Raw genomic sequence first — 26,587 nt, 5'->3', positions numbered from 1 at the left:
GGATCCGCGAATTTCTGATGTTAGTAATTGCTGGTAGAGAATGAAAACTACGACACAAAGAATTTACGTGGTTCGATTTACTGAAGTAAATCTACGTCCACGGGAAGAAGGGAGGGCAAGATTGTATTGCTTGATCTGTTTTCTACAGCTTACAAATACAAACTTGCTATTTGCTATTTTATCTCTAGAGAGCTTAACCCTCTTCTATCTGATCTAAGTTCTATTTATATCTTGAACTAAGATCGTGGCTTGCATCACCACCCTAAGTCGTGGATGTCGTGTAGGTCATGGCCTAAGATCGTGGATGTAGCGTAGGTCATGGCCTACGATCGTGGCCTGAGTTGACACCACGTGGTAGTGGGTGTGTTGGACATCCTGTATGGGTCCACTAACTCCTTGTTCGGTCGAATACTGAGACCGAACTGCTTTGGTTGCCGATCTGAGAGTAGAGCTTGATGCCGACCTGAGAGCAGAGCTTGATAGGATGGCTTTTACCGAGCTGTAGGCTGAGGCCGAACTCTTTGGTAATGCCGAACTCATACTCCTGCTTTGGTTGCCGATCTGAGAGTAGAGCTTGATGCCGACCTGAGAGCAGAGCTTGATAGGTTGGCTTTTACCGAGCTGTAGGCTGAGGCCGAACTCTTTGGTAATGCCGAACTCATACTCTTCCTTGGGCTTTGGGCTGATGGGCCGTCATTGCTGTTGGGCTTGTTTAGTACGCACCCCATCACTACCCCCCCCGAAAAGCGAAGTGAATCACTTCGGCGAAGCGAGTCACTTCGGCATTCTGGAAAAGGGTACGGGGGAGGCTGAAGTCAGGGGACGTGCCCTGCGCGTGACTGCATTAAACGCGGCATTAAATGCGACAGTAAAATCCGGCCGTCGAATCCTGAAAAGGTGGAATATGAAACGGTGCGATGATTTGAAATCTTTTCCAAATCTGATAAATACCGCCTTTCTTCATCATTTGAACACCTTTGCTATTGGCTTCTTCTGCACTCTCTATCTTTTGCGTGAAAAATTTCCTTCCGCTTTCAAAAATTTCCTCAGGATTTCTTCAAACTTTCAAAGAGTAAGAACCATGTCTGCTTCTTCTTCGTCTGAGTCTGGTAGCGGTAGAAAAGGGGGTAAGGGGTCTTCTAGCCGGAAAGAATCCGGGGAGAAGACCGTAGAGTATTTTCACAGTATCTTGAGTAAGGATACTGTGATATCCCTTTACGAAAAATACTCTTTTCCTGGGGGGAAGGCGGTGGTTCCCGACGATGATCATAGGGCTAACGACCCGCCGGAGGGTTATGCCACCGTTTACGAAGCCTGCTTAGAATGCGGGCTTCGTTTCCCTCTTCCCCCACCTTTTGTAGAGCTTCTTGATTTTTTTCAACTCCCTTTAGGTCAGGTGACTCCGAATTCTTGGAGGCACTTGTCGGCTTTTGCTGCCGAACTCCGTAGGTTAGATAAGGATCTGTCTCTGCGGGCAATCCTTAATTTTTTCCAATTTAAAAGGAAGGGATCTTGGTTTTACTTGATCCCCTTACAGCCTTTTAGGGCATTCTGCAAAACCAAGTGGCCGAAATGGCAAAACCGCTTCTTTTTTATAATAGGACAGCGGCTCCGGGCTTCCCCTGGAGAGGGCCGAAGTCCGTGATTCCTCATCCTCGGTTAGAACCATTGGCCGAGCTCGATGGCGAGCTCAACAAGATTCCCATAGTTAGGAAACAATACACGGAGTCTGAGCTCGTCAAGGGCGACGTCGTGTTCGACATCTCGTCTTCGGACGAAGAGGCCGAGGGTGAGGATTTCTCTTTACCTTTATGTTCTACTGCTTTAACGAAGAAAACTAACCTTGCTTTCTTGCTTTTTGGCAGTGTACATGCTGAACAAGGCTACCCGAAAATCTTCGGAGTCCAAGGAGCCGGAGAGGCCGAAAACCACCAGCTCGGCGTCTGATGCCGAGAGGACTCCGAAAAGGCAAAAAACCTCTTCGGATCCGAAGAAGCCGGAGTCAACTTCGGCAAAGGGGAGGGGGAAGGCCCAGAAGCCCCCGAGAGCGCCAGAGAAAGACGTGGTCTTGGCGCCTCCTTCGGAACATATCTGTGAGCCGTTTTTATGGCCCACGGACTTCGCCGAGGTGAATTCTCTTCTTGATTTTCTGGCCTTGCTTTTTTCCTGTATTTTTTGTGGTCCCTTTGTTGACTTTTTTCTTTATTCATTTTCAGAGGAACGATATGCTCTCCAAGCTCGTCGCCGTCGAACTCTCCAAAGCGTCCAATGACTATGCTGAGATGCAGAGGAAGTTGGCGGCTGCTTGTCATCGGGCCGAACAGGCTGAGGCTAACTTTGAGAAGGCCAGAGCTGCTAGGATTTCGGCCCAGGATGAAGCTCAGTTTGCCAAAAACCAGCTCGTCATCCAGCGGGAGCAGACGAAACGGAGGGATGCTGCTGCCGTGGTTGCCCAAGGGGAGGCTCTCCGTGTTTACACGGAGAAACTCTTTTTGAGCAGCCAGTTCTCGGCCTTTGTCGGTAGTCTGGTAAGGCTAATTGCCGATAAGGGCGAGCAGGGGGCCGATGTCGTGCTGCCTCTGTACAGCCGAGAGATAGCGGCTCGGCTTCAGAATCTGCCGCTCCTTGAGGAGCTCGCTTCATCTTCGGTCCTGCTTTCTGCAGACCAAGTCCGGAGTTGTCGAGCTGATCGGGACGAGAACCTGGAGGCTATCTTTGCCTCCGTGGGACCCGTTTCACCCGCTTCGACTTACAACGGAGAGGGTGAGGCCGAGCCGCTGGAGCGGGAGGCCGAAGTCGATCAGGCCGGGCATCCGGAGAAGGAAGCCGATCAGGAGGCGGAGGCGAGGCCGGCAGGAGGCGAGGCTGAGGCTGAGGTAGCCCAGGAGAAAGAAGCTGTACCAGACCGAGGAGCCGGAGACGAAGCTGGCGGAGTATGATTTCGTCTCCCTTCTCTTAGTCTAGTTTCTTCCTTGTAAAATGGCCTTGAAGCCCTAGTGTAAAAAAATTTTTCCTTGTGAATGAAAAATTCTCTACACTTGTCTTCGTATAGCTTTTCGTACTTGCCTTTATTCCTGTTGTATTTTACTATCTGCTCGGTACAGCTGCCGAACTAATATAGCTGCTTTGTACCCAAGGAGATGGAGATACTTCACTGGAAACGGCTGTACTCTTCGGCTTTGGACGAAGCTGAGAGAAGAGCTATAGCCGATCAGACGAAGAATGACGAGCTTCTGGCTCGTTTAGTGAAGCTGGAGGCCGATATCAAGGACTTAGAGTCCGATAAGAAAGATCTGGAGGCCGAGCTGAATACGGCCATTGCTGAGAGGACTGCGTATGAGGATTACATCCGTGTGCGCGGGGGAATGACCATATCAGATGTTCAGAGTCGAGTTGACGAACTGTGGGAGGAATATCATGTACTCCGTATGAACAATGTGCTGGAGAGCCCGGCTTGCCAACAAGTTGTGACATCACTGCGGCGTTGGGCTTCTCGGTACAACATTGTTCTTTCTCGGCGCCCCTCCATAGAAAGATTCCTTCGGCATATCGCGCCAACAGATGCTCGCACTCCAGATCAAACCTCTGGTTCCCTTGTTCAAAATCCTACTCCCAGCCAACAACGAACTCCGGAACAGCCGGAAACGTCAAGACGAGAACGGGCTCAGGAGCAACCGGAATCGTCAAGACAGGGACGGACTGAAATTCGCCGAGGAGTTGTGACTATGAGCGAGCAAGATCAGCAGATGCTTATTGCAGAGACTCTTCATCGCCGAGGTGTTAGGACTTCTCGGGCTCGGGGAAGAGGCGTTGGGTCGAGGATAGCATCTCGTCGACCTGTTTATTCTTCATCTGCTCGGAACAACCGAACTCGGCTTCCAGAGGATTTTGCAGATAGGTGGCTTAACTTCAGCAACCCTGGACAGTAGAATAGTCCTTTGTAATAGCGTAACGCCATTTTGTAGGGTAGCTAAGTTGTATGCCGAACAAGATTTGAAAAATGAAATTTTGTTTTCGCTTCTAACACTGTATTTACAGCTTAGCGAAAAAATTTCATCGTACTCGTCCTCGGTCTTATGAAGTAAACTTCTTTGACCGGACTTGGGCCTTGGTCTTATGAAGTAAACTTCTTTGACCGGACTTGGTCCTTGGTCTGATGAAATAAACATCTTTGACCGGACTCGTCTTTGGTCTGATGAAATAAACATCTTTGACCGGACTCGTCTTTGGTCTGATGAAATAAACATCTTTGACCGGACTCGTCTTTGGTCTGATGAAATAAACATCTTTGACCGGACTCGTCTTTGATCTGATGAAATAAACATCTTTGACCGGACTCGTCTTTGGTCTGATGAAATAAACATCTTTGACCGGACTTGGTTTGTGTTCTAATTTGGCGATTTTTGTCGCCGGGATCGAACTTTCCCTTGTCCTAATTCGGCGAGTTTTATCGCGTGGATCGGACTTTCCCTGTTAACCGAAGTGGTCTTATGCAGTAAACCTCTTTGACTAGACATGGTCGTCCCCGGTCTTATGAGGTAAACTTCTTTGACCGAACTTGGTCGTCCTAATTCGGCGAGGTTTATCGCGTGGATCGGACTTTCCCTTATTGCAGTTCGTTTCAGACGAAGTGCTTGTTAAGCTGAATCGCGGTCTTGTATCCTCCTTGGAAGCTTGGACTCACAATCGTTGGCTTATTGCAGTTCGTTTCAGACGGACTGCTTGTTAAGCTGAATTGTGGTCCTATATCCTCCGTAGAAGCTTGGACTCACAATAGTCTTTAATAATCGATATAAAAAGGAGATCAGTCTTTAAAGAACGATATACCTTGGTACCATTTGTAAGAGACGACAAGCACATAGAGACAAAACACATAGAGAAAAAATGAAAAGGACGAAGGAAAAAAACTTTAAACCCTTTTTTTTAAAAAACGACAAGTAAAAGGTACAAGTAAAAAACAAACAAATAAAAACACATACCCCTATGACCGAACTAGACACGAGACGGACTGACCGGACTTTTGTCTCTTACAAGTGGAACTTCTTGAGGTTGGAGACGTGCCATGTTCGGGGTACTTGTTCTCCTGACATGTGAGTCAATTTATAAGACCCTTTGCCGAGGACTTCTGACACCCGATATGGACCCTCCCATGTGGGTTCGAGTTTGCCCAGCTTTTCTGCTCGGCTTACTTCGTTGTTTCTCAAGACGAGATCTCCCACTTGAAATTGAAGCCTTTTCACCCTTTGGTTATAATACCGGGCTACTTGCTCCTTGTACTTGGCTGCTTTTATGCACGCCAATTCTCTTCTTTCTTCGGCGAGATCTAGTTCTGCTCTCAGTCCGTCGTCATTCATTTCTGAGGAGAAATTTAGAGTTCGGGGACTGGGTACGCCGATCTCCACCGGAATTACGGCTTCAGTGCCGTACACCAGACTATACGGAGTTTCACCGTTGGAGGTTTTGGGTGTAGTTCGGTAGGACCATAGGACTTGAGGGAGATTTTCTACCCATTGTCCTTTGGCTTGTTCTAACCGAGCTTTTAACCCTTTCACCAGAATCCGGTTCGTTACTTCCGTTTGTCCGTTTGCTTGGGGATGGGAGACCGAAGTGAACCGCTGTTGAATGTTCAGCTCTTGGCACCAATTCTTGAACGTCTTGTCGGTGAACTGAGTCCCATTATCCGAGATGAGGATGTGGGGTATGCCAAATCGGCACACTATGTTCTTCCAGACGAAGTCCAATGCCTTTGAGCTCGTTATCGTAGCTAATGGTTCAGCCTCCACCCACTTCGTGAAGTAGTCCACGGCAACGATAAGGAATTTCATTTGCCGAGGAGCTTGAGGAAGTGGTCCCACTATGTCTATGCCCCATTGCATGAAAGGCCAAGGGCTTTGCATAGTGTATAGATCGGTCTGCGGCATCCTTGGGACATTTGCATGAATTTGGCACTTCGTACACTTCTTGACGAGCTGAACTGCCTCTTGTACCATGGTTGGCCAATAATATCCCCATCTCAGAACTTTTTTAGCTAAAGCTCTGGCTCCGATGTGGCTACCGCACGATCCTTCATGAACTTCTCTGAGGATGTAGTCCGTCTCTTCTGGTCCTACGCACCGCAATAACGGCTGGAGGTAAGACTTTCTAAAGAGGACTCCTTCATGAAGTTCGTACCGAAGAGCTCGGCACGTGATCTTCCGAGCTTCTCTCTTATCCTCGGGCAATTGTCCTTGATCCAGATACTGCAAGATCGGCGTCATCCAGTTCGGCGAGCTGGATACTGAATGTACCTCGGCTTCATCAATGCTTCGATGCATTAATTCTTCCGCCTTTGAGCTCGGATCTGAGGCCAACTTACTTAAGGCATCTGCTCGGCTATTTTCCGCTCTGGGAATGCGGATTATCCGAAAATAGGAGAAACTTCGGCTGATGCTTTGCGCTTTGTCCAAATACTTCTTCATTCTCTCGTCACGAGCTTCACTTGTACCCAACACGTGATTTACTATGACTTGTGAATCACAATGGACTTTGAGAGATTTGACGAGCAGACTTTGCGCTAACTGGAGTCCGGCCAGGAGGGCTTCGTACTCGGCTTCATTATTAGTAGTGGGGAATAGGAAACGAAGTGAGTAGGTTACCTCGTGTCCGTCGGGAGCGACAAGTAAAATACCAGCTCCACTTCCCATCTTGTTTGAAGCTCCATCTACGAATCCGCTCCAGCAGTCCGGCGGCTCTACTTCGGATTCCAAGGGCTGTGCTAGTTCGGCATTGGCAGAATTCTTCTGTTCGGCAATAATAGGAATTGCTTGATCGAACTTCGCTTCTGCAAGAAAATCTGCCAAGGCTTGTCCCTTGATGGCTTTCCGAGGTAGATATTCAATTGTGTGCTCTCCCAACTCTATAGCCCACTTGGCGATTCTGCCTGATGCTTCTGGTTTGGTCAACACTTGCCGAAGTGGCAGATCAGTTAAGACGCATACCTTGTGAGCATAGAAGTATGGCCGCAGTCTCCTTGCTGCATTTACTAATGCCAGAGCAATCTTTTCCAGTGGTTGATACCTGGTTTCTGGACCTCTTAATGCTCGGCTTGTAAAGTAGATGGGAAGCTGCTTTAGGCCTTCTTCTCGAACAAGTACCGCGCTGATGGTTTGATCCGATGCCGCTAAGTATAAGAATATTACTTCGGCTTCGGTTGGAGCAGAGAGAATAGGAAGCTCGGCTAGATAACTTTTGAGCTCGTCAAAGGCCTTTTTCTGCTCGGCTCCCCACTCGAACTTTGGTGCCTTTTTCAACACCTTGAAGAACGGCAGTTGCTTTTCGGCTGCTTGGGAAAGGAATCGACTCAGTGCGGCTAGACATCCGGTTAGCCTTTGCACGTCATGTATGGACTTCGGCATTGCCATGTTCTGAACGACTTGAACTTTTGAGGGGTTTGCCTTGAGTCCGTCTTTTGAAACCCAACAACCCAGAAACTTTCCCGAATCTACCAAAAAGGTACACTTTTGGGGATTAAGTTTGAGGTTGGCTTTCTTGAGCACGTTGAGAGTGGACTTGAGGTTGTGCTCGTACTCCGAGGTGCTTTTGCTCTTGACGACTATATCGTCAACATACACTTCGACCTCCTTTCCAATCAGGTGCCGAAAAAGCTTGTCTACCATCCTTTGATAAGTGGCTCCGGCATTCTTTAAACCGAATGGCATCTTTTTATAAGCGAAAATGCCGAAATCAGTAATGAAGGCCGTTTTTGAAGCGTCAATCTCATCCATTAAAACCTGATGGTATCCTTTGTATAGATCAAGAAAACAAAAAATTTCAAAGCCTATCAGAGCTTCTACTTTTTTATCTATGTTCGGAAGGGGATAGCAATCTTTGGGACAGTGCTTATTTAGATCGGTGAAATCTATGCACATCCGCCATCCTCCTTCCTTTTTCTTGATCATGACAGGATTGGCCACCCACGAAGGATACTTCACTTCGAATAACACATCCGCCTTCAATAATTGACGGACTTCGTCATGGATGACTTGACTTCGTTCTGCCGCAAAGAGTCTTTGCTTCTGTTTTATCGGCCGGACCGAAGGATCAATATTTAAACGATGAGTGATTACCTCGGGGGGCACTCCGGTCATGTCCAACGGAGACCATGCAAAGACGTCTTTGTACTCCTTGAGGAGCTGGATGGTTTTTTCCCGAAGTAGAGGCGTTCCCGCGAAGCCGATCTTAACCGTTCTGGATGGATCGTCTTCGTACAGCTGAACTGTCATCGAATTCGGCTCCGGTATGACTTCGGTCATTGCCTCTGACTCCGGCTGCTGTGATTGCTATGCTTGGTGGTGCCGATCTGACTGCTCGGCACTTCTAAGCGCAATTTGCAGACATTCCTTTGCTCTCTTTTGGTCACCTCGGATGACCGCTATCCCTCCTTTAGTAGGGATCTTGATGGTGAGGTGATAAGTGGAGCAAATGGCCCGAACTGTGTTGAGCCAGTCTCTTCCCAGGATGACGTTGTACGGGGACCGAGCTTTCACCACGAAAAACTCAATCATCGTACTGGAGCTAGTAGGCGCTTTCCCCACCGTGATCGGAAGGCTGATAATACCTTCAGGGCGGGTGTCCTCCTGGGCGAAGCTCTTCAGGGGAAGCGGAGCCGGGCTGAGCCGAGCTGGGTCCACTTCTAGTTTGTCGAAGCACTCTTTAAAAAGAATGCTGACTGACGCTCCTGTATCCACAAACACCCTGTGGATCAGTTTGTTTGCCACTCCGGCTTGGATGACAATGGCGTCTTGGTGAGGAGAGATGGCCGGGACGGGATCAGCATCCGAGAACGTAATCACTTCGTCCTGCTTCAGCCTTTTATGCGTTGGCTCTTCTCGATTGGAGCCTCTGCGCTCTGACTTCAGGGACGACTTGGTCTTCCCGGCAGGGAGAGCGTCAATAGTCAGGATTACTCCATCATATTGCGGCTCGTCATCGTCTTCGGGATCCGGCTGCCTTTTCGGATCCTGAGGAGCGCAGTTCGCACCTCTCTGCTTCTTATTCTTCTTTGACTGCTTGCTTTGGTATTTTTTCAATGTCCCTGCCCTCACAAGAACATCGATACCTGCAGCCAAGTTTCTGCACTCCTCGGTATCGTGACCGTGGTCTTGATGGTAGGAGCAGTAGTTATCCTGGGGTCGGCGCGCGGCAGATTTCGTCATCCGCTTTGGCTTTTCGAACAGGTCAGAGTGTAGTTCGAAAATTTCCGCTCTCGGCTTGTTCAGCGGTACGAACTGAGCGGGCGGCTTCTCGGGATTGAGACGGGGGTCCCAATCTGTCTTGCACCGGAGTCCTTTGAATCCTTTCAAAAGGAGTTCGGCGAGGATGTCCCTGATCGCCAAAAGGAGTTCGGCGAGGATGTCCCTGATCGCTATGATCGGGCTTCCTCCTGTCTCCTCGGGACGATGAGCTGTCTAACGACCGTTTGCGACGGTCTGCCTCATCGGCCCGGGAGTACTGGTCCGCAATGTCCCACATTTCCTGAGCTGTCTGCGGACCGCACTCAACGAGCTTCCTGTAGAGAGCTCCGGGCAGGATTCCATTTTGGAATGCCGAGATGACAAGCAGATCGTTGAGATCGTCTACTTGCAGGCATTCCTTGTGGAATCTTGTCATAAAGTCGCTGATTTTTTCGTCGCGACCTTGACGAATGGAAAGCAGCTGAGCCGAAGTGATTCGGGCTTCCGCTTTCTGAAAGAACCTCCTGTGGAAGGCATCCATTAGATCTCGGTAAGATCTGATGCTGCCCTGGGGGAGGCTATCGAACCACCTTCTCGCGTTCCCGATGAGCAGCTCGGGAAACAGCTTGCACATGTGGACCTCGTTGAGACCCTGGTTCGCCATGTTATACTGATAGCGCCCCAAGAAATCGTGAGGGTCCACGAGCCCGTCGTAAGTCATCGACGGAGTTCGGTAGTTCTGTGGTAGGGGAGTTCGGGTGATGTCGTCCGAGAACGGAGTCTTCAGTGCTCCGTACACGGCGAATCCGATATCTCGTCGGTATGGAGGAGATTGAGTTCTCCTGTGATTCCGGTACCGAGGAAGAGCAGGAATATGTCGGGGTTGAGGATTCTTCTTCCTGGAAGACACGGCACTACTGCGGTAGTGACTTTCATGTCTGGATGAGGAAGGAGAATCCTCCGCTTTCGTCTTCGGCTCTTGGCTCTTTTGCAGGAAGGCTAAGAACTCATCCTGCTTCTCAGCCAAGAACAGCTTGACAGCCTCATTCAAATCAGGCTGCTGGGAAGACTCAGTGGGACGATTTTTGGAGCGGCCTGTTCCTTCGCCATGAGAACTGGTGGTGGATTTATCCCTAGGCTGTTTTCCAGACCTATGGGATGGATTGGCTTCCTCCTGGTTCTCACGGGCAGGAATACGGGTACTCTGCGATCTGGTATGCATTTTTTGGGTGGAAAAAAATGGATCAAAAATTCGCTTTATCACAAATTTTGTTCTCTGCTTCCCACAGACGGCGCCAGTGATGGATCCGCGAATTTCTGATGTTAGTAATTGCTGGTAGAGAATGAAAACTACGACACAAAGAATTTACGTGGTTCGATTTACTGAAGTAAATCTACGTCCACGGGAAGAAGGGAGGGCAAGATTGTATTGCTTGATCTGTTTTCTACAGCTTACAAATACAAACTTGCTATTTGCTATTTTATCTCTAGAGAGCTTAACCCTCTTCTATCTGATCTAAGTTCTATTTATATCTTGAACTAAGATCGTGGCTTGCATCACCACCCTAAGTCGTGGATGTCGTGTAGGTCATGGCCTAAGATCGTGGATGTAGCGTAGGTCATGGCCTACGATCGTGGCCTGAGTTGACACCACGTGGTAGTGGGTGTGTTGGACATCCTGTATGGGTCCACTAACTCCTTGTTCGGTCGAATACTGAGACCGAACTGCTTTGGTTGCCGATCTGAGAGTAGAGCTTGATGCCGACCTGAGAGCAGAGCTTGATAGGATGGCTTTTACCGAGCTGTAGGCTGAGGCCGAACTCTTTGGTAATGCCGAACTCATACTCCTGCTTTGGTTGCCGATCTGAGAGTAGAGCTTGATGCCGACCTGAGAGCAGAGCTTGATAGGTTGGCTTTTACCGAGCTGTAGGCTGAGGCCGAACTCTTTGGTAATGCCGAACTCATACTCTTCCTTGGGCTTTGGGCTGATGGGCCGTCATTGCTGTTGGGCTTGTTTAGTACGCACCCCATCATTAACCATTCTATCGTTAGGCCAACTTATATACGCAATAATATTGCAATTTTTTTTGGTTAAAGACAAAAGAAGCTAAAGTTGTCCTCGTCCTTAAGTTTTTCAATGTAAAATAGACTTGTAATTGCTGCTAAGGAAGTCTATGTTAAATAATCTGATAAGTTCAAACTTATAGGTCACTAATCATATTCAAATTTAAAAACAATTGATAGTATAGAATATAATTATATAAGTATATAATTTAAATTAGAATAATTTAAAAATAAACCGACTATATATGTTGTGAAGGAATTTACTTGCTTTTCAATCCCATTTTCCTTCTCCCAATCCCAATGACAACTTTTTCCACGCACACCATTAATTAAAGAAAAAAGGAAATAATAAGGCATCAAGATTTAATCTTTAACTGAGAATAATATTATTCCATTCCATTGTTTGTGCTAAGTCAGCGGGGGTCCACGCCTCTTCACAAACCCCCTTTCGATGGCCATTGCATGCAAACTTAGCCCCTGATTTGGACTCTTGTCAGCTGTCACTCTCCTGCACACGATCCCTAAAAGGCTAAAAGGGCCTCTCTTTCGCAATCCCAATCGCCACCCACTTCACAATTCTCAGGTAAAGAAATGGGATACGCGTGATTGCTTAGTTTTTTTACTTTGATTTTGTGGGATTTCTTGGTTTTTCCTGTTGTGGGTTCTTCTCAGTGAGGGTTGGTTGTTGTGGGATTTACTTGTGGTGGATTTTCAATCCCAATCGGCTTGTGTATTTTATTAAAGGTTGGATCTTTTGTATTTTCTGGTATGAATTGGTGTTGTCTGATTTGTGGTTGATGGTTTTGGTAGCTTGAATTGAATCACTTGCCAGTTTAAAGCGTGGTGTTTTCATTTTTGGGTCAGATGCTTTTGTTTGTGTTTTCCAGTTGGATGTGATAGCTGATCTTTTGATCGAGGCCTTTGGTCTTGTTTGATTTTGGTTACAAGTTTTGGAATCAGAGGGATATTAGGGGCGATTGCAATTGAAATTACTGGGATAGATTAGATTTATGGTATGTGGTTTCTCTGATTTCATATGCTTTAGGCCAAAGTTGGAGATGTTGATCATATTGCTCTTGATGTTGTTGCTTTAGTTTTTACTAGCTGTTTTCTAGTGGTATTTCTTTTATCTGGAAATTGATGGCTATATAATGAATCCTTTTTCCTTTTTCCCCATGAGATGATACTCGGATACTGAATTTATGATTTGTGTTATATTCAAAGTATGTGTTTTTCTTAGTCTAGATTAAGCTTGTCATGTAAGTATGCTACTCTTGTATTATCAGCCATTGTTGTGCATTGATGAAACAGAATAATTTTTTGAAAATCATAAAGTGATTTAAAAGAAACATTCTTCAATAGTCAACTAGATCTGAAATGGAGTACTATTTTGAATCAGAGTGGCAGTGCGGATGTTCTGTAATATTGTAGATGATTTCTTTGATTATAATCGTCGGTGATTATTCATTAAAACCATGTTATGCGTATAGTAACAAATCGAATAGTGTTTGGTGTGAGTGTTAATCTAACAGATGTTAAATGTTTACTCTTAGGACGGCTCATCTAAAAAAGAAGAAGTTTTTATGCTGATTTGGCTACAGACTGTTTTAGGTTAATGGGAGCCTCAAATTCTAGATTGGAAGAAGACAAGAGTCTGCAGCTATGCCGGTCGAGAAAGAAATTCATCAAACAGGCACTTAACGGCAGATGTTCTCTTGCAGCTGCTCATATAGGATATATCGAGGAACTGAAAATTGTAGGATCAGCTTTGAGGAGATTTGTGGAATTCGATTCTCAATTCGAGACTTTAGCACATTCTTCAACGTGTGCAACTCCGGAGCCCCATTCTTTGAAGTCTATTTCTCGATTATCGTTTTCCTCCCGGTCTTTATCGCAAAATGTTGATGCAATCGGAAATCTTTCGCCACCTTCTTCCACTCCTGTTTCGACTCAGTTCCAATCTCATCATATGAAATTTAGAAGCTCGTTTTCTACAAAAGTTGAAGAAAAGCCTCCCGTGCCTATTGCAGTGTCGGTTTCTTCTACGACTCCTACTACCACCCCTCGCTCCACGGAAACACCAGAAGCATCGCCTTTTGAAACTGCTGAAGCAACTGAAAATTCTCCTTGGGATTATTTTGGTCTATTTCATCCAATCGATCAGCATTTACCTACACAAGAGGGCCATGGATTTGATGATGAGATAAGGCATCAAAGGGTAGAGGGAGGGGCTCGTGGAATAGATAATACAGAAGATAAATTATCATCTGATGGAATAGAAGATTCACAGATATCAGATGATGAATTTGATGAGCCCACCACTGCTACCCTTGTTCGAAGTTTCAAAAATGTGAACAGGTCTATTGAGAATCTTGCCAATGAAGATTCGTCTTCCATACCTTCTGAAAATAGAGTATCGGAAACCATGTTATCAAGTGCTGAAAATGTAAAGGGAACAAGAGACGCTACTGTCAATGGAGTTTCACCACCTCAGCCATCAGAAATATCAGAAATCAAGTTAATGAATGGGAAGAACAATAACAACTCACCTGATTTGTCCCCTCTACGAGCTGCATCTTCCAGATTTGTGCATTTGGATGATGTCAAGATAACACCAGTGAAACAAACCGAAGTCGAAGATCAAGTTGTACCAAAGGACTTTCTTTCGAGCATGAAAACTATTGATCAGCTCTTTGCTAAAGCATCTGAATCAGGAAAAGAAGTTCCAAAGATGCTTGAAGCAAATAAATTCCATTTCCGACCAGTTATTCATGGAAAACAAGGTAAGCTTTGTGCGTGAGTATTTTTTTATGCATGCTGCAAATACATTCTTTAGAAAATTTAGCTTGGGAATTTATTAAGTGGGATGTCTAATAATATTTGTTGGAGAGCTTTTAGTTTCTTGTGCTGTGGCAGAATATTATTTTTATAAAGTAATAAAAAAAGCAAGCTTGAGTTCTTAAGCTGCTGCAAGTTTGAGTGGCATATATCTAATAAAATAGAAATTATAAACACTGTGTTCGTTTCATTATTCCATCTTGTAATGGTAAAAGCGCGAACTTGGGTGAATTCTTTTGTGGCAGGTGGATCAGCTACCTCATCATTAATGAAATCTTGTTTTTCCTGTGGGGATGATCCAAGTCAGATTCCACAAGGTATGTTTCTCTACCTTACTCTATATTATAGCAGTTTGTCTCCCTCCTAAATCTTCTCCTCGGCTTAAGAACAGCCTATATCAAATGGATGAATACCATCCCATCAATTTAGGCCTGAGCAAAGAATATTTAATAATGAAAGAATAGAGCATATCAGATTATCTACCTTCTGTATGCTACCAACAGACTGTTAAGTTTAACTTGGTTTTCATGAAGTTTAAGTTGTGGAAGTACTAACTTTGATATGTATCATGAGGCATACAGCAGTCAGTAATGTATGATTTTGTTATTTGCGGAATGGAGAACAGGGGTAACAAGTTAAAATGTCGGACCTAGTTTTCTTTGTTTAGAGCTCAGCTGCTCCATTTTATGGGACATGTTAGAAAAGAGTTTTCATATTGTTGTGATACTCTAATTAAGCTATGAAGTTAATAAAGGAAACAAGCAAAATTTTTGTAAAAAGAGCACTTTGCATTTCAAGTGTTCTCTAGTCTCTCTATGTCTAATGGTTTAACCTTTTGTTTGTGCTATTGTTGCAACGAGAAATGGTTCCTTAAGTTATTTCTGTTTTCTATGTAGAGCCGCCTCAAGAATCTGTCAAGTACTTGACTTGGCATCGCACAACATCATCTCGGTCCGCTTCATCTCGGAATCTTCTTGGTGTGAATTCCAGGGATGGTGCTGAAGATCTTGGTAAGAATCTCTTTGACAACTTCTGTATGGTCTCTGGAAGCCATGCATCAACCTTGGATAGGCTTTATGCATGGGAGAAGAAGCTTTATGACGAAGTTAAGGTAAGTACTGAGTGGATATTCATTAGTGATACTATCAATCTTAAAATGATTATTCTAGTAAGTGGATTGCTTCAGCTTAAATCTCTCACCTATACAATTTTTTTTTTGAACTTTTTTCATGAGCAATATCTCTAAATCTTATCTTTTTGATGCATGTGTAAGTCGTTTTTCTTAATTATTGAATTCATAGGTTCCTGTTTTAGGATTTGGTTATGACTTGTGATATTGCTTGCTCCTATGACAAATATAATAACATTGTAGAGTTTTTTGTCAGGACTTTACTAGAAGATTCCCCTTTTAGCTCAAAGCATCCCCTTCGTGTGCTCCTATGACTTTACTAGAAGATTCCTCTCGTGTGTAGAAGGCTAGAAGCAAGAAGGAAAATTTTATTTTTCATTGTGTGAACTAATTTCACATTGAAATTTAATTTGTCAATCACTCAACTCGTGAAATAATAATGACGCTGCATCTTTAGTTTGTGCGATCAAAGCATTCTCTTGAATGATTATAGCGTAAGAGTTATGTTGGCATTGGCTGAGCATGAATTAATCCATTTTCTTCTGTCATCCAGTAGATTTTATTTGTATTTTTGCTTGTAGTTGATTTGTTAAAATAAATTGGTTTTGGTATGCATCCATATTTATCGGTATTTGCCTTAGTTACGTCATCTGATAGAAGGTCTCCTCCTCTTTCAGGCTGGTCAGATCCTTAAGAGTAATTTTGATCAGAAATGCAGACTTCTGCGACAACAAGAATCACAAGGAGAGAATACCGACAAGACGCGAGCTGCAGTCAAAGGACTGCACTCGAGAATTAGAGTTGCTGTTCAGAGAATTGCTTCCATCTCAAAGAAGATCGAAGAAATTAGAGATAGAGAGCTTCAGCCGCAACTCGAGGAACTAATTGAGGGGTATGCACCTAACTTGAAATTGCATAATGTTAAACAATTCAAATGTATACATAATTTTATGCACTTGAATATTTATTTGTACTTTTTTGTTTTCAACATTATGCATTTTTGTGTAGAACATTGAATCTATGATACAGTGGTTATTTATATGATTGTCTCTTGTTGCAAACCACAGATTAAGGAAGATGTGGGAGATGATGTTGGAATGCCACAAGCTTCAACTTCATACAATATCGGTATCTCAAATGCCCGGGAGCATGAAAATCATTATACAGTCGGATTCGCGGAAACAGATCACTATCCATCTCAAGAATGAACTAAGCTATCTGTCATCCATCTTCACGAAATGGATCAACGCGCAGAAACTCTACGTGGAATCCATCAACAAGTGGCTCTTCAAGTGTGTTTTGCTTCCACAGAATACTTCCAAGAGGAACAAAAGGATGAGACCCCCACCCATCCAGAACATGGGGCCGCCAATATACATGATATGCGGTGCTTGGTTGGAGATGTTCGACAAACTCCCTGCTAAAGGAGTTGTCGATTCCATCAAGGACTTGGAGGTGGAAGTAGCGCACTTTCTCCCTCATCAAGAGAAGAGCCAGGGGAAGGCCGCGAGTACTACTACTACTACTACTACTACTACAATACTGGGAGACGAAATCTCGCAAGACCGGACACCTGCTCTAGATAGTTTCAGGACGAGCTTGGCTGGATTTCTCGGGCAGCTGAACAACTTTGCTGAGTCATCAGAGCGGATGTTCTCCGAACTACAAAAGGCAATCCAGGAAGCTAAGAATAACTATGAACAATTCAAGTCACAACAGTTATAGTCATTGGTCCTAGTTTCTCAGCTTAAGATTTTGCAATTGATAGGATAATAATGTTTAAATTGAAAAAAATAAAGAATTTCACACAGAGATATAGAAACTACAGGGGGCATCTGTACATGTGGTTATCCAATAAACTGCATAGTTTGAATAGAGATTTTTCACCAAAGCTCAACCGGACTTGGTTAGTTTGGAATATTTGTTATTCATTATATCTGATTTGGTGTATTGAATTGCATTCATAACTAGTAAAAAAATGAGGTAGCTTTTTTTGTCACCTTGATATCATAAAACAAGGTTCCAAGAAGGGTGGATCAAATTCAAATGTGTTGGACAGTTACTTGTGTTATTTTGTCCATTTATTTATTTGAATTGGTTTAGCCCCGGGCCAAATATAGTCGGTTCCGTTCCACCAAAATTGAAACCGGAACTGGCTCGACTGGTTTTAAATTCACAGAGATGGTTATGGTTTCAGTTCAAATCTGATGATTTTTAGTTAATTTTTGCTAGTTTAGGCTCAAAACCTATGGTTCGATTTTTTATTTTATGTTTTAATAAATTAATGTGACATAATATAAAATTAAAATAAATAATAAATTTAAAATATATTTGCTTAAAATTGATTTAATTACAAAAAAAGTTTACAACTAAGATACCAAAGTACAAAATAAAACTCAAATTAAATTACAGGTAATCTCTATATTGTTTTGTAAAAAAAATGATTTTGGCTAAGGGCATTGACTCGATATTGAGAATCGGGTTGGGCCTGGTCAAACCCTAGTCTAGGTCGGAGTTGACCCGCGCTAGGGCTTGCATAGGTACTCCTCAAAAGAAAATTGAGTCTATTCATCGTCCATAACATAAGAAAATTCATTTAATTTGAAACTCCTGTTTTTATTTCTATACCATTTTTTTTATTTCTATGGTTTTAGGATGCAAGGACTTTGATTAATTTACAAAGATGTCATTTTTAGAAAGAAGAAATAAAAGTTGTGTTCAGATATTTTAATATGGTCCGATATACTTGTCTAATGAATGTAGATATCTATGACTAATTATCAATGACGGATTTATTAAGTCAATACTCCATCATTCTCCTAATATATGTTTCATTTTGACTCAACATAAAATTTAAAAAATGTATTAATATATTTAATAAAAAGTGAGTAAAATGAGTTAAGTGGAACGTCGACTTACCATCATCAAAGGCAGTGAAAATGAAGTGGGAAAGTTAATAAGGAATAAATTAAAATGAAAAATGATACATGTAATGAGCACAGAGGAAGTACTATTATTTTATAGAATCAAACGATCATTTATACAAATATGCTGACTATTATGAAAATACTACTTTAAAAACTTTACTTTTAGGGTGTGATTGGTTCGCTGAAAATGTTTTATTGAGTTTACAGATAACACGTTTTTTCCATAATTAGGGATAGCAATTCTTTGTAAATTGTTGTTTGGTAGAAGATGCTTATACACCTACTCCATTGCTTGGTATGATTCACATGTTGTAGGCCAACATTGTACTATTACATTATGTGATGACTAAAATGACCTTACTTTTGGGAAGGAAATGACAGCAACACCCTCCATCATTCTTGACAACAAGCAAAATCATTTATGAGAGCATCCACAATAGGAAGAACTTCCCCACGGACTAGCACTCGTACTTCCCAAAAACACCTTCTGTCACGTCACTAGGACTTCCCACCCCACTGCCACATCACCAGAACTTCCCACCGTACAATAGTGGACTAGCACTAGGACAAGCACTAGTACTTCCCAACAAACAAATTCACATTTTATATACGGAATTTAAATACGAAATTAAAATTTCAACACGAATACGGAGAAAATGCAATCATAATTTCATTAAATTAAAAACATTCAAAAAAGTACAATTAAAAAAAAACAATTTCAAGAAATTACATTAATATCAACTTGCACCCATCTGCGTCCACAACTCTTCAATTATATCCTGCTGGAGTCGAATATGGGCTTCTTGTTGGCGCATGTTGGCATGTACTAGGAGCCGTCCGACGTCATCATGAGGTATCCCCATTCGTACACTGGCGGTGGCCACGCCGTGGCTTGGCCCGACGTCATCTTCATTGGTCCAATCAGTCAGTTCTGGACCTTCTTGTTCGACGATCATGTTGTGCATGATAATACACGCGTACATGATATCAGCAATGCAGTCGTCATACCACAAATGGGTTGGACCCTTCACCGCCGCCCATCGAGCCTGGAGCACACCAAATGTCCGCTCTACATCCTTGCGCGCTGCCTCCTGTCGACTCGCAAAGTAGACCTTCTTTTCTTCGAGTGGACATATGATCGTCTTCACAAAGACGGGCCTCCTAGGGTATATCCCGTCCGCCAAATAGTAGCCCATATGATGCTGGTTGCCGTTGGCGACAAAACTGATGGCCGGACCGGCGCCCATGTATTGCTCGTTGAAAAGGGGCGAAGACTGGACGACATTGATGTCGTTGTTTGACCCGGCTACCCCAAAATATGCATGCCAAATCCACAGCCGGTAGTCAGCTACGACTTCGAGGATCATCGTGAGATTCTTGCCTTTGAAGCCGATCGTGTAGTTCCTCCCCTTCCAGGCGGTGGGACAGTTCTTCCACTCCCAATGTATGCAATCTATGCTGCCCAACATTCCCGGAAACCCGTGCTGATTCCCGTGCATGTCCATCAGAGCCTGTCAGTCTTTGGGGGTAGGCTTCCGCAGGTACCTCTCCCTGAATATTTGAATGACGCCCTGACAAAAATACTTGAGACAGTCGCGGGCAGTCGTCTCACCGATGTGGAGGTACTTGTCGAACATCTCGGCCGCGCCTCTATAAGCCAACTGCTTAATTGCAGCAGTGCACTTCTGTATAGGCGAGTGACTGGGTCTGCCACTCGCATCCTCCCTGAATCAGAAGTACTTGTACCGATACTCTAAAGCGTTCACGATACGCATAAATAGATCCCGGTGCATCCTAAAATGTCGCCGGAAGACGTTGTCCCAAAACCGCGGCTGCTCAGCGAAGTAGTCGTCAAACAACCGTTGGTGTGCAGCGACGTGGTCGCAGTGTACTACATCTCGATGTTGGATTGGGCGAGGTACCGCCGGCTGCTGCTGCTGCATGACATCCCTCATCAGGCGATTAATCTCAGCGGATGTATAGGCCTATATCTGTTCGCGGATTTGCCGCGCTGCTTCACTATCCCAGCCACTGCCACCCGCACCACTACCACTATCATCCGCACCACTACCATTAGCCATTTCTGGATGTCGAGAAATATAGAGTGAAAGAAGAGAAACTCGTTAATACAAGTAATGCGAATGAAAATGCACCGAAACGAGTTGTATATATAGAGTTTTTTTTTTAAATGGAAAAATGCTCTCGTCCGTGCGCTCGTCCTTTGGGTGCCCACAATAGCGGACGAGCCTACGGACAGCGCAACGGACGAGCGCATTACCCGACGGACGAGGGGTCATCCGTCTGGCACGTCCGTCGACCGCTCCCCGGTCGCAATAGTGGACGAGCACGACAGACGAGCGGCTCACCGGTCGCTCGTCCACTATTGTGGATGCTCTGAATATGCACAACCCAAATCCCCACTTTCTCATTTTTTAAGCCCAAATATCAAAATACAGAATGAAGGTTGAATCGAATAAGTTAAAATACCGACGCATCTTCTTCCCAAACTTCTCTTCCGTAAACTTCTCAGCTCTCCTTTTTCTTTGTTCCAAATTTCCTATCGAAATCTTATCTGCTTCTCTTCTTCACCAAATTGATTCTCTAAATTTTAGTTTCACTGTCTTCTTTGCTCCTCTTCCCTGGAGAAGGCTGCCGTGGGGTCGGAGGCAGGGGTTTTGAGGGTCAGAGGGCTGAGTAGTGGCAGAAAAATTGGAGGGCAAATTAGGTATAAAGCTTGCTCTCAGATTTTCGGCAAAGTAGAGAAAAACATTATACCACAAAATTCTTGAGACAGTGTTTTGCCACAATAGTAGATAGTTATGTCAACATTGCTGAAATCCGTCAATTTTGTGTCGGGTCCTCTGAAAAATTCAAGAGGTAACAACCGTGGGAGAAGGAGGTCGCACAATACCTTTTTTTCGGCCTTTTATGGGTTTTACCCCTACCAATCACACCCTTATTATAAGTAAAATTAGAGTTACAGTAAAATTAGATACTCGTTATCAATAAACTGGATTATAATCTCAAGTGCAACCTATGAAAACATTGACAGTTGGAAAACGGATATCCCCACTTCAGAATTCATCAATCAACGGTCATGAATCCACTTTTCAACGTATGATTTATGTTTGATTCTAAACAAATTATTCTTTAACAAAACATATTCAGACAGTATACACATCACACCATTGTTTTTACTATAACAAAAATAAATAAATCCCTTGTATAATTTGGGAGTGTAATAATTAATCTGCAATCACAAAATCAAAAATTGGCTACCATAATCTCACACTATAATCACAGTCATTTGACACAATTCTAGCCTTGTCGCTCAATCCATCCACCGCCACGTCACATTTCGCCTTAACGGTAATTTTCCAAGTCTTAACGGACCCCACTTTAATTTTAACCGGCACCTTTGCTCTCACTACAAACGGAATATTCCCTTGGCTCTGCTGGTTTCTTAACGACTCCTTAACGGTGCCCCCTAAAATAACCCCCGATCCCGTTAGCGCCGGCCGCATCTCCGTTACGTTTTTCTTCGGCTGGTAAAACGCCGGCCAAACGCCGTTACTCAGCTTAACGTCTTCGTAGAACACGTTAATTTCGCTGCCTTGCAAATAATAGATGCCGACCTTGCCGTTAGGGTTTTCCGCCCTGACGGTGACGTCGAATTCCGGCGAGATCGGCGCCGCGGTCGTCAGATTCATCCCCTTGATCGCGAGGCTACTGACCGCGTATTTCGGCAATTTGAATCTGAAGACGAGGTAGAGCACTCCGGCGGATATCGCGGCGGCGATTACGAGTAGAGCGAGTGCGGAGATAGTGAAGCAGCAGCAGCGGCGGCAGCAGCTCCTCCCGCTCTTTCCGCGGCGCGTGAGTGCTTCGAACTTCCTGGCGTTCTCCGGCGGCGGATAGCGGAGGATCTGCTCTCTCGGGATCTGGACGACGTAAGTGGCAGGCGGAGGCACCGGTTTCGCCGGAAGAGGATTTGGAGGTACAGGATACTCGCCGGAGTCCTTGGTGGAGGTCGCTGCGGATGAAGAAGACAGAGCGTCGGCGGTCGCCGGATGAACCCGTGCGTCAGTCATTCTCGAGCACTGTACTTGCAATTTTGCAAATTGCAATCAGAATATAAGCAATTTTACACTTTACAGTATATATCTATATGAATAGAGAGAGAGAGATGAAGGAGAATTTGCTCAGCTAATGTGTGTTGTGTGTGTTTTTGAAGAAGAAGAAGAAGAAGAGTGTGATTTGTGTGTAATGTGAAACGCGTAAGCGCGTATTGTTTTTGAATTAAACACCTGTTTCGTTTCTCTAATTTAATTTCTTCATTTTTTCTCTCTTTTCTATGTTGAACAAATAGCCTTGATTATAGGGTAGATTTTTTTTATAGATGAAACTTATGTGGTATTAAATGTTTGGCAACGGATTATTTGCATTATTAATTTATTAGAGACGTGAATATGCGAGTTGTAGATTTTTTAGAGCATCCGCAACGGTGGCGTAGCTCGCCACCGCCGTCCGCGCCGCTGGCACGGACGCCACCCGCCATCCGCAACGGTGGCGATGCATCGAGCAGCGCCGTGCCAGCGAGAAGCTGACGTGGCGTGCCCTCATTCGTCAACGGCATAGCCGTTGGGTTTAAATAATTTTTTTTTAAAAAAGTGGTTTTAATTAAAAAAACCGATAAAAAAAAAATTCACTTCCCAAAAAAATTATATCCGTTTATAACCGTTTTTTCCCACTTTTTAATTTTTTTTTTATTTTTTTACTCCAAAAATACACACTTTCATCTATAAATACCCTCAATTTCACTCCCAAAAATTTACATCAAACTACACAATTCTCATCATCATTCTCTCATCTCCATTCTCATCTTCAATCTCTCATATCCATTTTCATCTTCATTCTCTCATACCCTACAACATCACTATGTCCGGCCAAGGCGATAACCCTACGGGCTCCCACGGTTGGAACCCCGAATGGTTCGGTTCACAACCGTTTCCTAGTCCGGAAACGGAATATTCGGCCGTTCCGGGTGGCTACCGTCCATACCCAATCGACGACCAAGGTGCCTCCGAAGGACGATACTGGTGGACACCGGAGCCTAGGCCGACCGCCCCCTCCCAACCTCCGCAAGCTCCTACTCGCGGCAGCGGTGTCCGCACACCGTACACGCCGGCGGAGATGGATAAATTGTTCAAGGCGTACTTCAAAATCTCCGAAGATGCGGCGGTTGGCACGAACCAATTGGGCGATCACTTTTGGTGGCGCGTATCTCGCCGGTACAATGCAAACCGGCCGCCGAGAACGATCGAGCGCAACGAGAGTATGGTGCGCAACTGCATCGGCCGAGCCAACGATGAAATTGGCAAGTTCAATGGCTATTTCCTCCAGGAGTCGCGGAATGCCGGGAGCGGCCGGAGCGAGGTCGACATCATCACTGCGGCGCTGAGCACATACCAATCCATAAACGGTAAGTCGTTCAAGTACCTCAACGTTTGGCAGGAAACGCGGTTCCACCCGAGGTATCTGGGAGGCGTAACATCCTCCTCTAGCGGCTCCTCCAAACGGTCAAGGTCGGTATCCCTATCCGACTCCGGCTCCGAAGAAGTGGCTAGCCAACTCGCCGGAGCTAACTTGGGTAGCCCCGACGCCGGACCAAGCGGTTCCCAACGCCGACCGCAAGGAAGGAAGAAGGCGGCGGCCGAGCGCCGGCGCTCCGCGACTCCATCGGCCCCCGCCCCCGAACCCGCACCCTATGTTCCACCTCCACCCCCGAACAACTCGTTGTGGGCCCTTTTGGCCCAACTTAATATGGCCGATAGGTCAACTATGACCCCCACGCAACTTCAAACGCAAGAGGGCATGATAGTGGGTCTCCAAAAATAATTGGGGTTGTTGCCGCCGGATGAGTAGTCTTCCTCGGGTAATATTAGCCAATAATTATGTAATTTTTAATTTTTAGTATTTTAATTATGTAATTTTTAATTTTTAAGATTTTAATTATGTCTTTTTTATTTTATTTGTATTTTGTAATATTTATTGTGATTTTTTAATGAATTTTAGTATTATGGAAATGTTTATGTTTAATTGAATATTAAATTAATTGTGCTTGTCCTTGCGGAAGAGCACAGTTGTGGGTGTTGTGCTCTTGCCAGAGAGCAGGCATGAATAGTACCGCCCGGGCCCACAACCGTGCCACTGGCAAGAGCACGGTTGTGGATGCTCTGAGAATCACCGTTTTGAAAAATATTTATTACAACTGCATAAAACTTTGCTATTGTAGTTAAAGAACCAAAGGATCTTAGCATACGTTTAATGTCTAAAGTTCTTTTGGGATCATAAAATATAACTTCACATTTCTTCACTCAAAAACATTGTCAAATCAATTACTTCAAATTACAAAGTATAATGTTACAGAAGAACTTTATTTAAAAATTGCTAATCAAACAAAGGTGAGAACTGCAATTGCAAATCAAATAAAGTGACCGGGAATTCTAAAGTGGGACGGAGGAAGTATGAGTCTTCAGAGGTATTTTCATAATTGTATATTTCAGATTTATTTTAAAAAATATGCTCATAAATTTGTGAAGTTTGAAAATTTGTTTCATGTTGCACTAAAATAAATTGAGTCGTGGCTAATCCTGAACATTGGTCGTTGGGACGAAGATTAGTCCTCTAATTGTAAGATTAGTCCTCTAACTGTCTTCAGGAGTGATACCTTAGAAAACCGATAAATAAATAAATAAATTGAGTTGATTTAAATATATAAACAATCCAAAATTGATTTTTAAATAATTCAATTATTTTGTTAAAAAATTACATGAATTTATTTGTTTTTGAAAATTTGCAGGCTATATTTTAGAGGCCATGACATGGTATTTGGAACACTGTATAATGGTTTCTTGGATCCTTCATTGTGAAATACGTAAACAAAATAAGATAGCGAAAAAAGAAAATACATGTAGAAAGGAACACAAATGATCTGCTCATATTACAAAATAAATAATAAAATGCATTTCAAAGAAGCCAAAATCTTAGTTTTCAAAAAATAAATAAAATTAAAGTAAACATGTGTACTTTATATATACTCCCTCCGTCTCACTAAAGATGACCTACTTTTCTTTTTGGTTTATCATATCCAAGATGACTCGTTATTATAAATGAAAACACTTTTATCTCTACTTTATTCTCTCTCTTACTTTACTTTCTTCACTCAACACACAGAATAAAACTGCATAAAACTCCGTGACGCCCAAGGAAGGGGTCATCTTCCTTGGGACGGAGGGAGTAGTATATACCATAGTTAATATGAGCACAAGAATAAACACAGCTAGAATTACATCGAGCTATAGTGAAGCAATATACAATTTTCACAAGAAAATGAAATAATGGAGGATGGTTAATTTGCAACTTGAAAACATAATCATCTTTGAGATTAACTAATTTGTAGAAGTTCAAATGAATCACGAGTAAAACAAATAATACTAGGATATTTGATATTTGATATTTGAAAGATGCACACCTGTTTAAATCTTGAGCAATAATTCCTGAGAGGATTGAAGGAAAGGCTGCAGCTCTTTCACTCTGGGAATTTGGATGGATAATAATGTCCAAATTGATTGACAAGCTAATTAAAAGGTTTTTGATTCACAATTGAATTGATAGGTTAATTGAGAAGAACAAGTCTTTATATGATGATATTATCAAGAAAATTTCTTTTACTAATTTATGTTCTGAGGTAGTGGAGTCTGTCACATTTTTCACATACAATATTGAGTGAAGAGTAAGTCAAGTCTCACCTTGGATTTTGTCAAATTTCTCAACTTGTTTTTTTCTTCCTCTTCACACTTTTTTTTTTTGGAAAACCTTAGTGATATTGTATAGTAGTATCATTCGTATTAAAAGATACTCCATTCGTCCACGAAAAATATGATACATTGTGAATGGCACGAGTTTTAATGTGAAATTGGTAAAGTAAGAGAGAATGGAAAAAAGTAAGAGAAAAGTAGTGTTAGTGGAATGTGAGGTCCATATTATTAGTAAGAGAGAATGAGAAAAAGTAAGAGATGAGTTGTTGAAAATTTTCCTTTTTAAATGTGCTCTATTTTTCGTGGACAACCAAAATTAACAAATGTGCTCTATTTTCCGTGGACGAAGAGAGTATATAATGCAATCTAATCATGCAAAATAAAATAGATCAATGCAAAATAATCGTGCATCAAATAATATTAGTTGAATTTATACATTTCAAAATTAAATTTTTCAGTGTATTCAACAAAAAATGCACTATGAACATAATATAATTAAAAACTTCGAGAATGGAATAAGTAACTCATACTCCTTCCGTCCCATAAAAATATGTGCACTTACCATTTTTGTTCGTACCAAAAAATATGTGCATTCCA

At 43.3% G+C, this 26,587-nt stretch overlaps 2 protein-coding genes across 6 annotated transcripts; one reads left to right on the top strand and one right to left on the bottom strand.

The window, feature by feature from the left end:
- Positions 1-11,683: 11,683 nt before the first annotated feature.
- On the top strand, positions 11,684-17,140 carry LOC121752290 (nitrate regulatory gene2 protein-like). Of its 5 annotated transcripts, none has more exons than XM_042147281.1 (6): positions 11,684-11,859; positions 12,888-14,059; positions 14,360-14,431; positions 15,011-15,225; positions 15,921-16,135; positions 16,311-17,140. In XM_042147281.1, exons 2-6 carry the CDS (start codon positions 12,892-12,894, stop codon positions 16,966-16,968), a joined length of 2,328 nt encoding a protein of 775 aa, XP_042003215.1. In that variant the 5' UTR covers positions 11,684-11,859; positions 12,888-12,891; the 3' UTR covers positions 16,969-17,140. The 5 variants fall into 5 exon arrangements, with proteins under 5 accessions (XP_042003215.1, XP_042003212.1, XP_042003211.1 ...); XM_042147278.1 differs by having other exon boundaries at positions 12,878-14,059; XM_042147277.1 differs by having other exon boundaries at positions 12,830-14,059.
- A 4,221-nt stretch (positions 17,141-21,361) lies between these two features.
- LOC121753171 (NDR1/HIN1-like protein 13) lies at positions 21,362-22,492 on the bottom strand. The gene has a single exon (XM_042148371.1). The coding sequence runs from the start codon at positions 22,259-22,261 to the stop codon at positions 21,446-21,448; it is 816 nt and encodes a 271-aa protein (XP_042004305.1). The 5' UTR covers positions 22,262-22,492; the 3' UTR covers positions 21,362-21,445.
- Positions 22,493-26,587: the final 4,095 nt, after the last annotated feature.

Source organism: Salvia splendens, chromosome 10, assembly GCF_004379255.2.
Source record: "Salvia splendens isolate huo1 chromosome 10, SspV2, whole genome shotgun sequence".
In the NCBI taxonomy this organism is placed as follows: domain Eukaryota; kingdom Viridiplantae; phylum Streptophyta; class Magnoliopsida; order Lamiales; family Lamiaceae; genus Salvia; species Salvia splendens.
Note: the sequence above shows the minus strand (reverse complement) of the source record. Positions and strands in the feature narration are given on the sequence as shown.